General features: G+C 65.4%; 1 protein-coding gene across 1 annotated transcript in view; it reads right to left on the bottom strand.

Moving 5' to 3' along the window:
- The window catches only part of KCNQ2 (potassium voltage-gated channel subfamily Q member 2), a 46,479-nt gene that overhangs the window by 29,862 nt on the left and 3,079 nt on the right, over window positions 1–13,538 (bottom strand). Inside the window, exons 2-3 of the mRNA XM_006922124.1 lie at window positions 601–815; window positions 180–391 (exon numbers count right to left, since the gene is read on the bottom strand). Coding sequence (XP_006922186.1) covers window positions 180–391; window positions 601–815 — 427 coding nt within the window. The remainder of the gene's footprint in view (window positions 1–179; window positions 392–600; window positions 816–13,538) is intronic.

Below are 13,538 nucleotides of genomic sequence, written 5' to 3' on the forward strand. Positions count from 1 at the left end.
GGTCCAGCGTGGACAGTGAGGCCCGTCCAAGGCTCCATGCGGAGCATTCGGCCACAGTGGGCAGGGCGGGGCCTCAGGGAGCACGGCCTCCCACGGATGACTGAGGACCTGAGCCAGGGCTCCTGTGTGTGGGAAAGTTGATCAGGGGTCCCACACTTCGTGTCCCCTTGTGTCCTCACCATCTGGACACCCCGTCACTCAGCCCCAGTGCCCCAGGAGTCAAGACCACCAGTCTCCCATTTGGGACAGGGGCCTGAGACCCTTTGGGGCCAGCAGTGCATGGTCCAACCTGAGCCTGGGCTGCACCAGGCGCACTCAGCACCAAGAAGCCGCAGCCAGATCGCCGGGCACCTCCGCGGCCTGTCCCACGAGCCCCAAAGTGGCCTGGCAACTGCCCAGAGACAGAGGCTCCCCGGGGCTGACCCAGCCCCCCCCGGGAGCACCGCGGTGGCCGACATGCTGACAGTGGCTGCTGGCACAGACAGAACGCACGCAGAGGAACTGTCACATTTCAAAGCCACAATTAATTTCCTCTGCTCATTAGCCAATTTATTCAATTAACTGAGCCCTGGAAGAGTCCAGATAACTCATAGGCCTTACATCCGTTTTCTCCCGACCCGGCTGTGGGGAGAAGGGGCACCCAAGCTCAGCGGGTGCACCAGGGGTAGAGGACAGGAGGTTCCGGGGTTCCAGGTGGGACTGGGGGTCGGGCAGTGGGACACACGGGAAGCCCTGCCCATCGCAGACGGCGCATGGGACCCAGCTCGGCTCAGCACTGGCATGCAGGGAGCCCAGGGGAGAAGAGAAGGGTGTCCCTGGCAGAGGGAAGAGCAAGTGGGGTGGCCAAAGTGGGGGAGCATGGCCTGTCCCAGGACCTGGCAGCGGGTGAGTCTGACAGACTGGAGGAGGGGGCCAGGGGACGCCGGGCACTGTCATCCCTGCGTGCAGGACTCGAACGGAGTGGGGGGCTGCGCCCACAAAGACCCGACCCCCGTGCTGCGTGAAAGCGTCCGTCCAAAGCAGAGAAGGCCCAGGCCCCAGGCGACCAGGCCCTCTCAGCCCTGCTGCCTGGCGGTGGCTCTGCCCGGCGTCCCAGAAAGTGGCGCCCGGTCCAGCCAGATGTACAGCGGGGCCAAGCCCGCAGTTCAGGGGAAGATGGTCCCATCCCTCCAGCGGCCCTGCCCCAGAAAGCACCAGCGGCAGCCCAGGCTTGTTGAGTTCGAGAACAGACGGTCACAGATGGCACAGTAGGGGGTGCAGGGGAGGCGGCAGGAAGGAGGCTCCGCACGCCCACACCTCGCACGCCCACACCTCGAGGCAGGGCGAGATGGGGAGGCTGCCTGCGGCTCCCTGACATGTCCCCAGGCACTGACGAAGAAGTCCCACAGAGAAGGGCACCCCCGCAGCACGCCTGCAGGCCCGGGGCTGGGTCCCGGGCAGGGCGCCTCCAAGCTGCAGGGCCGCCCACTGCTCCAGGCAGCTCCACGGTAGAGAAAGACCTATTCCCAGGCCTCTCCCTGCCCACAGGCTCCCCGGTAACCAGCGGCCGCCCGCCCGGCACGCAGCGGCATCCCGGGCCCTGATGGAGGACTGGGAGACAGGGAACCTCATGGTCCCTGGGCACAGCATCCTGGGACAGGGACACTTCACTGGGGTCCAGCCCCGGGAGCCTGGGGGCCTCTCTCAGACACAAGGCTCCACCCTCCCGCCCGCAGCCCCGCAGGCCACCCGAGCTTCCCGTGGACGCTCGGGGTCACGAGCACAGCAGGGGCTCCCGTGTGCTGCCCTGCACGCCTTTCTCGCCCCTGGGCTCCGCTCCGGATGGACGCAGCTGGCAGCCGTGGGTCCAAAGGCACCCCATGGAGAGGGTACACTGACCAGTACCACTGTGCCACCCCCCGTGGTGGCTGTGCACTCAGAGCACTTGACCCCTCCGGGCCCCAGAGGGCATGGATGACTCGTGAAGACCTGGGTTTGCTTCCTCCCAAGTGAAGGCAGGGAGCAGCCCCCCCACCCCAGGCTGGGAGCTGCAAGGCTTGGCTCGGCTCAGCTAAACACCAGCACCATCCTGGGGCTCTGGGAGTATGCTCGAGCCCCCCAGCCTGGGGACTGTCCAGGCTGCAGGGAAAGAAAGAAGGGGCGGGGGAGGCGTCTCTGATGGCAGGAGGCTTTCTGCAGCTCGAGCTAATTATGATAATGAATTCAAAGTCAGGATGCTTCCCTGGCAGCGGTTGCCAAGGAGACAAGCATCACAAGCAGCTGGTCCCCAGATTCCAGAGGCCAGGATGGGGGACAGGCAGGATGGCCAGTGTGGGAAGCGACCTCAGACAGGCGTCCACCTGGGAGATGGGGAAACAGGTCACCTGGGGAGCGAGCCCTTCCGTCTCCAGCACTCCAGACCCGAAGGAGACACCTCAGCTAGACGTCAGGGGGGAGGGGGCTTCTGGCTGCAGTCTGAGCTCTGATCAGAGGTGGGACCCCTCTTTTGAAACAGGAGGAGGCACAACAAGGTCTTGAGTGCTAAGGAACTGGGCAAGGAGGGGGTCAGGGCAGGCGGAACATGATGGTGGCCACCAGGGTGCTGGAGGCTCAGGCATGGGCCAGAGGGGCCTCCAGCCACAGCCTGACGACCCCCTAGAGGTGGCCCTAGAGTGCACGTGTGCTTCTGCCTGCCCCTGCAGAGACCACCCGCACCACCATCATCTGACTGCAGAAAATATTTCTCCTCTGGAAAAACAAGACAAAGCCACTGCTGTCTCCTTCCTGATTCCCCCTCCACTGTGGGGGACACGTGGAGGGTGTCCCCTCACAGGCGGCTCCCCGCAGCCCCCACTGTCGGTTCCCAGGCCAACTTCCTCCCTTCTTCCAAGGACTGGCTCAGGAGACGGCTGGGGTTATTCGTCTCATTTGACACGTGATGAAATAAACACTTAATGAGTGAATGGCAGGGGTGGGAGGGAGGGAAGTCAACGTCAGCAGCACCCCACTCGCTCGCCCCCCAGCTCCAGCAGGCCGCTCTTGGGCACAGAGGGACAGGCGCGTGGGGAGGGGTCCCCGACTCCGAGCCCCCACCCGCAGCCCCGAAGACTAGGAGCTGTGGCCGCTCTGTGTGCACCAGCACGTGACGACCTGCAGGCCGGGGTGCTCGGAGCCTTTCAGAGGAGGAGGCGGAGCCGCGGAGCGTGGCCACGCGGGGTCCCGGCACCCCTTCCCCGGACGGTCCGCAGAAACTCCCCTCCCAGAACGCTGTCCGCTCCCGCCAGTGTCATGGGCCGGGCTGGGCCGGGCTGAGTGGAAGCCAGAGTGAGGCCACAGCAGGCCCCCGCAACCTGAGGCCAGGCTCCCCGCGAACCTCCGCCCACCTCGTCCGCCAGACTGCAGCCGGCACTGCAGCCCAAATCTAATTTTGTTCCCTAATGAACTGCTCTGCCTGCAGGCCCCGCTGACACTTACAATCTGCAGGAGTGACAGAGGACCGGCCATTGACAGCCGCTGATAGCCGCGGACGGCCACGCCAGGCGTGAAACAGACGCCGACAACCACCCTGAGGTCCGGCCAGGGTCCGAGGGAGCGGAAGGCACATTCCTGAGGCTGCCGCACACACAGACCCCACTGTGGGGCCAGGGCCCACCCACGGTGTGCCCCCAGTCCACTCCAGTCCTGCTGATGGAGAATGCGAGGTTCTGGAAGCACCCACGGGCACCCAAGGCCGCGGGGGGGCGGTGCAGCGAGCACTCAGTACACAGCAGGTGCTCAATAAATGCCTCGGACCTGACAGGCTACATACACCTCAGGAAGCACCAGACTCTCAAAGGCCAGCTCCTGGCTCAGCCGGGGAAGCCCCCGCCCCCACCCGCCCCAGCCCCTCCCCTACGGGGCCGCGGACTCCGAGGAGAGCTGTCCTCACGGGCCCTGCTGTCCTCACAGGACCTGCTGTCCTCACGGGCCCTGCTGGGAGGACTCCAGGCCTGGCGGGACGGGCACGCTCAGCACACAGCAAGGGCCGCGTCCCCAGGTGCCACCCACTCGTTCCCTGACAGCAGCTGCACTCAGGGTGATCGGCTCCCATCAGTCACCTGTCCCCACGCAGACCACAGGGCTGGACAAGGGCTCGCCTGAGTGCCCCCGCATCCCACATCACACATACTGGGGCAGCCTGAGCCACCCCCATCCACCCCGACTCTCCCTGCACCCCTGGGCCCCTCCGCCTGCTCCACCATTTCTCATAGACACGCAGCCCCCAGGCTCACAGCCCAACCAGGGTCCTCCCAAGACCTCCTCTCGGCTCCTCCATCCAGATGTCCCCACAGTGTCCCATCTCTCCATCGCCCATGCAAGCCACCTGTGGCCCCACCACCACTGAGACCGAGGGTGAGCGCTCGCCCACCCCCCAGCCGCTGCTCAGCCTCCCAGGCCGGCTTTCCTGCCCCCGGCCTCTGCACATACCCCTCTGCTGCCGGGAACTCTCTCCTGCCCGCAAGTCAGCCACAGGGCCACCTCCTCCTCAACCCCCAGGCTTCATCGTCAACAGTACCTCGTCCACCAGGCGGCCTGGGGGCCCTGACCCTTCCAAGCAGGGGTCGCCAGCTCTCCTCCCCTGCTCTGCTCACCTGCCCCCCCACATGCACAGCCAGAGCCCACTCACAGGGGTGGCCCACGCGTCCTGACGTGTGGTGGCCGAGACTGCCCCCACCAACGTCAGGTCCAATGTGAGAGCAGAAGCTCGCCGCCCACTCAGGCAGGCTTGCTGGACGGGACAGGAGCGAGGGCCTGTGGACGGGAGACCCGTGTCCAGGAGGGGCTCAGAGGGCTCCCGAAGGCAGAGCAGGGGGCCTGACGCCAGGAGGGGCGCGCCCCCCACCCACCCCAGGGAGCCCACAGTGGAGTCGACGTACTCATTAAAGGAGGAACGGCCAACATGCGTCACACGCGCCACACAGAAACCCAACCACGAGTGCCACGGCGGCTCTGTGAGGGGAAGCAGCCCTGTCCTCTGCAGAGGAGCAGGCAGGCGACGAGGCGGCCGCGTGGCGAGGGCTTCTCAGCCGGGAGCAGGATGAAGCTCTGACACCGGCCACGACCTGGGTGGACGCGTGCAGGAAGCCGACGCAAAAGGCCGCGCGGTGTGCGATTCCGCTGACGTGGCAGGTGCCGGAGGAGGGGACATGGGGACTGAGGGGCTCGGTGTTTCCACGGGGCAACAGGACAGTTTTGACACCAGAGAGCTGGAGACCGCGCCTCGCTGAGAAGACAGCGAGCACCACTGACTCGCTCCTTTCAAAGCAGATTTCGCCACAGTTCAAGACAAGGAAGGAAGAGAGAAGCGAGGCCTGAAACCAGGGACCCCCCCCCGCCCCGGGCGACGCTGCCCCCGTCGGCGCCTCGGTTTCCCTCTGTGACAGGGTGGACCTGGGCGGGGAGAGCCGGATGCCGGCCACGGCCTGGCCCCTCCGAACCCGCCCACACTGGGAGCGCCCACCTGCTGGCAGGGCCCCACCCCCGTCAGGCGAAGGACCCCTGCTGGGCCCCCCTTCTCTGGTGAAGCCTGGGTGTTCTGGGCGCATGCCGCCACGGGGTCCCGAGGTTGGAGGGCTCCCTCTCAGAAGCACCTCCTTCCATGGCTTTCCCCAGTTCCGTCCTTGTCGGCCCTGGCACCCCCAGCCCCAGCTCTCTTGGGGATCCCAGTCCTGGGGTGCATCTCTGGGGCCTGTCTGCCCTGAGCTCCCCACACACACCCCCGACACGGGACCCATGGGACCCAGTGCCCTGCTCTGTCCAAGGACTTCGCCTGGGCAGAGGGTCACCACAGCCAACTCCTGCCCCTGCTGGGCGCTCGGCCTTGTCACGGGGAAGTGTGGTGAAGGAGGGGACTGGGGAGGACCCCCCGAGGGGGCAGCACTGCTCACATCTGCTCTGAGGCTGCTTCTCCCGTCAGTCTACCCCAGACTGACCCAAAAGACCCTCCAACCAGCCCATGGGCTGCCCCTCCCCCCATGCTCCCACGCTCATGGCTCTGGCACACTGGTCCCCTACAAACGTCCCTAGCTGGTGCTCTCCTGGCCTCCGCTTGCATGCCTCCAGTGATGGAGGGCTCACCCTCGGGTGTGCTTACACGGGGACCAGCCTCCAGGCCAGCGCCATAGTGGCTGTCTCCTCTCCAAGCTACAGAGTGTGAAGGGGTGTGGGGACAGGGCCACCTCATCGCCCGCCCCGGGAAGCAATGGTGTACACGTCCAGCTCCGCGGGGACAGCCCCGTGGTGCAGCGCTGGCACAGAAAACGGCACAGAGTCTGAGCCCATCTCATGAGAGACGCACAGAGCTTGAAAGCAGTGCAGGGGGGACGGGCGAGCCCACTCGCACCTTTCAGCGCCCCCCTAGCTTCCTGCAGCGGGCTCGTCCCATCTCTGCAGCCGTCACGGGCGAGCCGAAACCGAGTGTAAGAGGCTGCTCGGGCTGTGGCACTGCCTGCCCACTGCCTGGGCCACACTCCTAATTCCTTCCACACGATATTAATTCAGTTCTCAGCTGATTAGGTGCACACGTCGGAGCCAGTGCTTTCTGGGGAGCAGAGAACTGTGGGAGCACAAAGGGCTGACTGGAGGCCAAAGCAAGTGGCCCAGACCAGAGGCCTTTGGCCCAAGAGTCCCGGCCACCCAGCTCCTTCCCCAGTGCCAGTCAGTCATGGGCCAAGACCCTACCCGCCGTGGGCCCAGCTGGTGCCCACAGGGAGACTCGGCGTGAGCTCGTGTTCAGGACCAGGGCCAGCTCCCCGCCAACCCCAATGCAGCTGGGCCAAGCCCTGCCCTCGTGCCGGAAGAGTCCATCCCGCAGGAGCCACCACGTGCCTCAAAGAGGCTTGTCCGTGTGGGCGAACAAACATCTAGTCTTCCAGGGACCGGGCCAGGCTCCTGTGGTGGCCCGTCCACCCAGGGGCCCTGCTCAGCGCCCTGCTCACAGGAAGCAGACGCCAGTGGCCCCTCCCACATCGACCAACACCCCCTTCTGATGGACAGGCTCTGTGCTTCCAGAAGCATCTCACCGCCTCCCCGCTAAACCTGGGATCCAAGGAGAAACTGGCGTTTCCCTCCCAAAAAGCCTTCAAGGCCTTTCTCCAAGCCTAATCAGGAAAGCAAAATGAAAAGCTGTGAGGCCCTCCACTAGGTCAGGACGAAGCCTGCATGCGGGGGCAGTAGCCAGACAGGACCAGGAGAGGGAGCAGCTGCGTTCTGCAGACAGCCAGAACAATCTAGAAGGACGCTCCCTGTGGGCAGGCTCACTCAGCACCATCCACACGTCTTGGAGCCTGGAGCCGTAAGTCACACGCGGGCTGGGACACACCCACCCTCCACTTCCCCAGAGCGGCCACCGTCTGGCCACCAGGGCCTCTGCAAGGCGCTGCCGAATCAAGGACAACAAACCCGTTTTGCCGGCTCACTGCTGTACCACAAGCTGCCAGGGACGCTAGCTCAGAGCGGGTCAGCAGGACCTACACGGCGGCCGACAGCCCGCGGGCAGGGGCAAGCCCGAGTCGGACCCAGAACCACGACTGCTTCTTCAGAAGCCTCCCGGAGCGTGAAAGCCGACATTCTCTGGGGACGATCTCAGGTGGGCATCCCGTCTCACTGCCCCGGGTCCAACCAGGCTGCCCGGCTTTGCGGGGTGGCTTTGCGGGGCGGGCTGGGCTGAGGCCCCGCGGCCACAGCAGGAAGGCAGGCCGGCGTGGCCACAGAGGAGGCGCGGGTGTGGGAGGCCGCTGAGCCGCAGCCCTGCCTGGCGGCAGCTCCCTCACCGCAGGGCTGGGCCGCCTGAGGGCGGGCTCAGCCTTGCGGCCCCCGCGAGCCGGGTCTGCGCTGACTTAGCCTCGGGGACAGGCTGGTGGCACGCAGCGCGTGGAAGCGGCGTCCCGCGCGCACGCGTGGCTCTCTCCCGCCCAGGGTTCCCAGGGGCCGCCCGCCGGCGTGCTGGTTCTCACGCCACCCACTCCCGTCTCCACGCGTGGAGGCTCAGGACGCGGAGCCGCCCAGCGGGACGGGACGGGACGGGACGGGCTCTCCCAAGGCGTGCGTCCCTGGGACAGCCGCCAGTGCCCTGCACCAGCATCACCCTCTGGTCCAACGAGCCGCCCCAAGTCCCTTTGTAACCGCAGAGCCAGCTCAAACCGGTCCTGCCCTGTTTCTAACAGGACTCAGAACCAAAGCTTAAGAGCGACACTTGTGACCCCTTAACGGAACCAAAGGACAGGAAGTGGCAGGAACCGGAGGCCGGAACTTTCCCGGAAGCGAAGGGGCCGCTGTCCGGGGAGCCCCGGTGCTGAAACTCCGTAGGTCCCGCCAGACAGATTTGAGCCCAGCCTCCTCTCTCCTTGACTGTCGACCTTGCAATAAACACTTTTTCTTCTCCCAAAGGCCGGTGCCACAGCATCGTCTGCTACGCACGTCGGGCAGAGAGCCCTGCTTGGGGTAACAGCCTGATCCAGGCCCAGCCGCTGGGCGACGGGGCTGAGCAGTGGCCACGGCTGGCGGAGGGGCAGTGGCCGAGGGTGCCGTCAGCACACGCCAACCCCGTCCGCCCCGGCCTCCACCGCCCATCCAGGACGTGGCCTGTCATCCGCCGAGCCAGTCACGGTGACGATAATAGAGACGGCTACGCGCTTCGCAGCCGTCAAACACGGCAAGCATGGCGTCAAGTCGTTCACAGAAGCATTACCCCCACGTTCCAGACGAGGAAACTTGGGGCCCGGGGTCCAGGAGCATCCAAGGGGCCAGAATCCCAGCCAGGCTGGCCCAGAGCCCACGGTCCCCACCCCTCACCATCCTCCTGTACACAGCCTCTGAACCATCTGCACCGTTACAACCTCACAGGATGGTGGCGAGTGCTTTAAAAGCACACCTGACAAGGTGAGAATAGGGACAGGTGTGACCTCGGTGGTGACGGCGAGACAGATTTGAGCCCACAGCTGTCACTCAGGCCCGCTCCAGCAAGTTCCAGCTCAGAGCTGTCCGTTTACACTGAAAACGTGGGAAATGACCGGCCCACGCGGTAACCGAGGCAGCACTGTCTTTACTGAGAAGACATGGGACGCGCCAACGCCCGTCAGAAGCTTCGTCTGTTGAAGGGGCAGCAGCCTGCAGCCCACCCGTCAGCCTGAGCCCAAGCCCCAGGCCTGGCCTCCCTTCCAACTGCAAACAGACGTCAGGGGCCCAGAGCACAGGCCCCACGGTCCCCCGTCCTGCCCTCCGCGTGGTCTCCGCTTCCCCCCACTCCAGGCTTTGCTGTCAGCGCCCTCCGTGAATGCCCCAGGGAGCTCTCGGCCCCCCGGGGAGGGACGCCCGGTCCCCACAGCTCACAACACCTCGCTTTGTGATGGCCACGCGTGGACGGGCAGGAGACTAACCAAGGTCTGTGGATTAACTTCCTCACCAAGACGGACGGGCAGCACCCTTGCCCGTCCACCCCCGCACTCAGCACCCGCTCAGAAGGGGTCGGTTTCTTCAAAATCGCCGAGGGCTCCAGCATTTCCAGCCCTGGAGCCGGCCTCCCCGCGTGCTGTGCCCCCAGGTCGGAGCACGGCGCCCACCTCAAAGGCCCGGAGCCCGCGGGCCAAGCCTCGGCCACCTGAGTCTCTGCAGAGACTGGTTCCAGTCTGTGACTGGGACTGATTCTGACAGAACCGAGGTTTTCTCTGCTCCGACCTGTGCAGCCATCGGGAGCTCCCTCCCCACCCATCACCCGCAGACACAGGACGCCTGTGGCCACGTACTGCTCGGTGTCACTAGACAGTATTTTGTTGTCATGGGTTAACCTCGCTTTATTGGGTGACAGTAAGAAGTCCAAAACCACACCTCTGCGGGGCGCGTTCACCTTCCGGGGCACTCCCGTGAGATCCTGACTCTCAGGTTGACAGGCCTCCCTCCCAGGACCCAGCGGGTCAGCGACGTGGAGGAAGCTGGGAATGCCATGCAGACTCCCCTTTCCCTCTGAGACGGGCCCTGCCATGTCCCCCGGGCAGACACTCACCTCTAGGCAGTCACACCAAGGGGCAGTGGCCATACGTGGGCCTCCACCTCCTACCTGGGCCTGCACAGTGAGAGCAGACAGGAGATAGGGGGCAAAATTGTGACCCCACTTGGGCTGTCCAAGGCCACAAAGGGGGAGGCGCGTGGACCCCTCCTCGACGCTGAGAAGCAGGAGGTGACGCCTGGCTGAGCAGCCCCCAGCCTCAGGCCCCTGAAGTGTCACGTGGACACCTTCAAGGATGGAGAGGGCTTGGTGGCTCTGCCTGAGAGAAAACAGCTCACGCGAAGCCAGCCGGTAAAGCCCCTCCTGCTGCCGACATGGTCTTCCCTGGGCCTGTGTTAAGTGATTCTGTCCCAGCAACTCCCAGTGGCTTCTGGGTGTCGGGAAGGCCGGGCAATCTGCACCCCAAATGCTCGTCTCTGAGGCCGAGACGCCCCTTCGGCTTGAGCAGGGCGACTCTGGAACTCACTCACCCTTTCTTGGCCTCAGCGTCCCCATCAGTGACAAAGGGCAATGTGAGCCTCTCGCAGGCTCACGTGAGAAGTTCCTGAGAGCTGTACCCAGCGGGCCGAAACAAGCGGGGTTCCCGTTTCGGTTCCCCGTGAGCAGCACAGAGGCTCCCTGTGACGGAGTGACTGCCCGGCTCGCTTCGAGTGGGAGACAGGCGCTCTCAGAGGTGCCACCGCTGTGGGCGCTCCTGGCGCAGACAAGCGTCCTGACTCCGTGGTTTGGGGCCTTTTCTGAACCCCGTGCTCCCTGAGACATTCCTGCAAATTCCAGACCCTGCACCTAGAAAAGCCACCTACACAGAGCTGTCCCCATCTCCAGCGCACGACCCCCCGAGCCTGGAGCCGCTGGCTGAGCTGTGAGTGGAGCAGACGGGGAGGAGCGGTCACGGGGCCCTTCCCACACAGCACGGCGCCCCGCACAGGGCCCCCGCCGCTGCTGGCAGCACCTGAGTGTCAGAACCCAGCCTGCCCACCCAGAATCCCACCCCGGGGTGCCCGCCAGACCTGGTGAGCAGTCACTCAGGGCGGGGTCTGCCCTGCCAGAGCCACACTCCGTCCCTCCGGCTGGGACAGGCGGTCTGAGCCGCTTCTGTCCAGGCTGCCCACGCTTCTGTGGTCTGCGTCCTCCTGACTCGGGGAAGGCTCCTGTCCCCCAGTCTTCTGGGAGACCTCACAGGCAGAGGGAGCGATGGGCATGGCTCTGTGCCCAGGGCACGTCTGCAGAGGAAGCCCCTTCCACAGGGGTGCACGAGGACCGACGCCCACGGGGACACTTCCGCCTTCCAGAAGCCAGGCTTTGGAGGGTGCGGTGCTGCCCCAGACCCCAGGACAGGTCTCCAGCCAGGACTGCCAGCCCCAAGCCTGTCCCCACCCTCCACTGGCTTCCCCAGGCCCAAGTCAGCACCAAGCCTTTAATTAACGAATCCATAAACCAAATGAGGCACAAGCACGAGCTAGTCCGTCACTCCGAACTGGGCAAGGGAGTTGGGGCGGGGCACAGGGGCAGCCGCATCCTTAGGATGCTAGGGCCTGAGGGGAGACCCATGGGTGAGGGTGGTACAGGCCTGAGTCAGGCGGGGCTGGGCTTGGGGACGGAGAATTCCACACCCAGAGGCTGGGGGATGGGCAGTGAGCACCAACAGCAGGATGGATGTGACATCGAATGTGTCACCATTCTGAAGAGCCCCTGGGCCAGCCCTGAGAGGTCATCTCCGCCACTCCTTGGGGGCGAGGAGCAGCTGCACCGACGTTGCTGATGGGAAAACTGAGGTCTGCAGAGATTGTGACTAGACCTACGTGCCTAACCTAACAGCCACTAGAGACCCCCTGCCTTCCCCCGCTCCCTCAAGTCCCCGCTGCTGTGTGGCCTTCTGAGTTTGAGCTGCACACCAGTGAGCTGGGAGCAAGGAGGCGGCAGCGGGAAGGGCAGGGCTGCCTTGACAGTGAGGGCGTACCCCTCCGAAGGCCTCCCAGGCCTCAGGCCCCCCGTCTTGATTCAGGGTCACCGAGAAGATGACACAGACCTCACTCACGCGAGAGCAGAGCCTGACCAGGGTCCCCACACACTCTGCTTCCGACACTGGACACTGCAGCTTTGAGGAGGCAGGTGGCACAGAAGGGGCAACCATTTCAGACCCAGGCAGAGACAGAACACTCGGGGCCAGGGACGAGCCCATGAGGGAGCCCAGGAGATGATGCCAGCTAGGGACGTTATGCCCAGAGCACAGGAATCCCCCACCCGCAGCCACGCCAGTCAGACCAGGGGGCCCCTGGGCTGTGTGGGCGGGCTCTGTGCATGTGCCAGAGGTGGCCTCAGGCCAGGACCCGGCTGACCAGAGCCAGTCCCACCAGGAACCCCCTTGGCGCCCAGCCAGGAGGGGACAAGGTGCTGGTGGGAGGGTCACTGGTGAGGAGACACAGGGCTCTTCCAAGGATGAACAACGAGCCTGTGTGGGAAGGGCCACAGCCATGAGGGTGGGGGGCTGCCACTCTCAGGACTCCCAGAGGAGCCGGGCCCTGGGGCTGGGGACAGTGCCCGGGGACCGTCCCAGGGACATGGTCCCCCCGAACCTGGTCCCCACCAGCAGCCTGGCAGTTCCCTCCCAGGGTCTTTGCCCCCATCCCACGAGGGTCTCTCCCAGGGACATGGTCCCCCCGAACCCGGTCCCCACCAGCAGCCTCCCAGGGTCTTTGCCCCCATCCCACGAGGGTCTGTCCAGAACACAGGCCCGGGTACGTGGGTGTACCCAAGGGGTCACGCTCAGGACACACACTCTGCTCATCCCAGGTGGGTGCTGGTCTGTCAGAGAGCTTCTCAGAGTCTGCCCCTCCCATCCCAAAATGCCTCTTTCATACAAAATGGCCGAGTCCGGCCCGGGCTGGCTGGGGTGGGAGAGAGCCTGAACGCTCGTGGCTGTGCACGCAGAGGCGCCTGCACAAACAGCACACATGGATCCCCGTGTGTGCAAGGCCAGGAGCTCCCGGGCAGCGGGCCTGGGGAGACGGACAGCCCCCTCCCGGGCCAGCGCTGGCAGGCCTCAGGACAGCAGCACCCCCGCTCCTGGGTGTCCGCTGTGCCAGGGAGGGGTCCAGAGCCCCAGCTGTGTGGGGGACATCAGGCACACAGCAGCCCCTCCCACTAGCAGTTGCAAAGAGGGGTCAGGTTGCCCTGGGGGGAGGGGGAGTCCGGGTCGCGGGCAGGGCCAGGGAGGGTGCCAGCCCCGGGGGCAGGGCGGGGGTGGGGTGGGGATCATGTTAACATCCCTCCCCCACTTCAGCAACCTAGACGCTCATTCCAGACGGAATGAGGGGTTTGGGGGCATGAAGAGGGTAGGCCAGCGCTTCCCCCGTCATCCCCCGTCCTGGGGGTGCCCAGCCCAGGCGGACCCCCGGGAGTCCAAATCCAGAGGCAGGGAGAACAGCGCTGCCTCCCCTCCCCTCCCCTCCCGCCGGCCCTTTGTTCGGTGCAGCGGCCGTGGGGGGCGGGGGGGCTCGTGCTGACGCAACGCAGC

The sequence above is a fragment of the Pteropus alecto genome, unplaced genomic scaffold, assembly GCF_000325575.1.
Source record: "Pteropus alecto unplaced genomic scaffold, ASM32557v1 scaffold45, whole genome shotgun sequence".
Taxonomy (NCBI): Eukaryota; Metazoa; Chordata; class Mammalia; order Chiroptera; family Pteropodidae; genus Pteropus; species Pteropus alecto.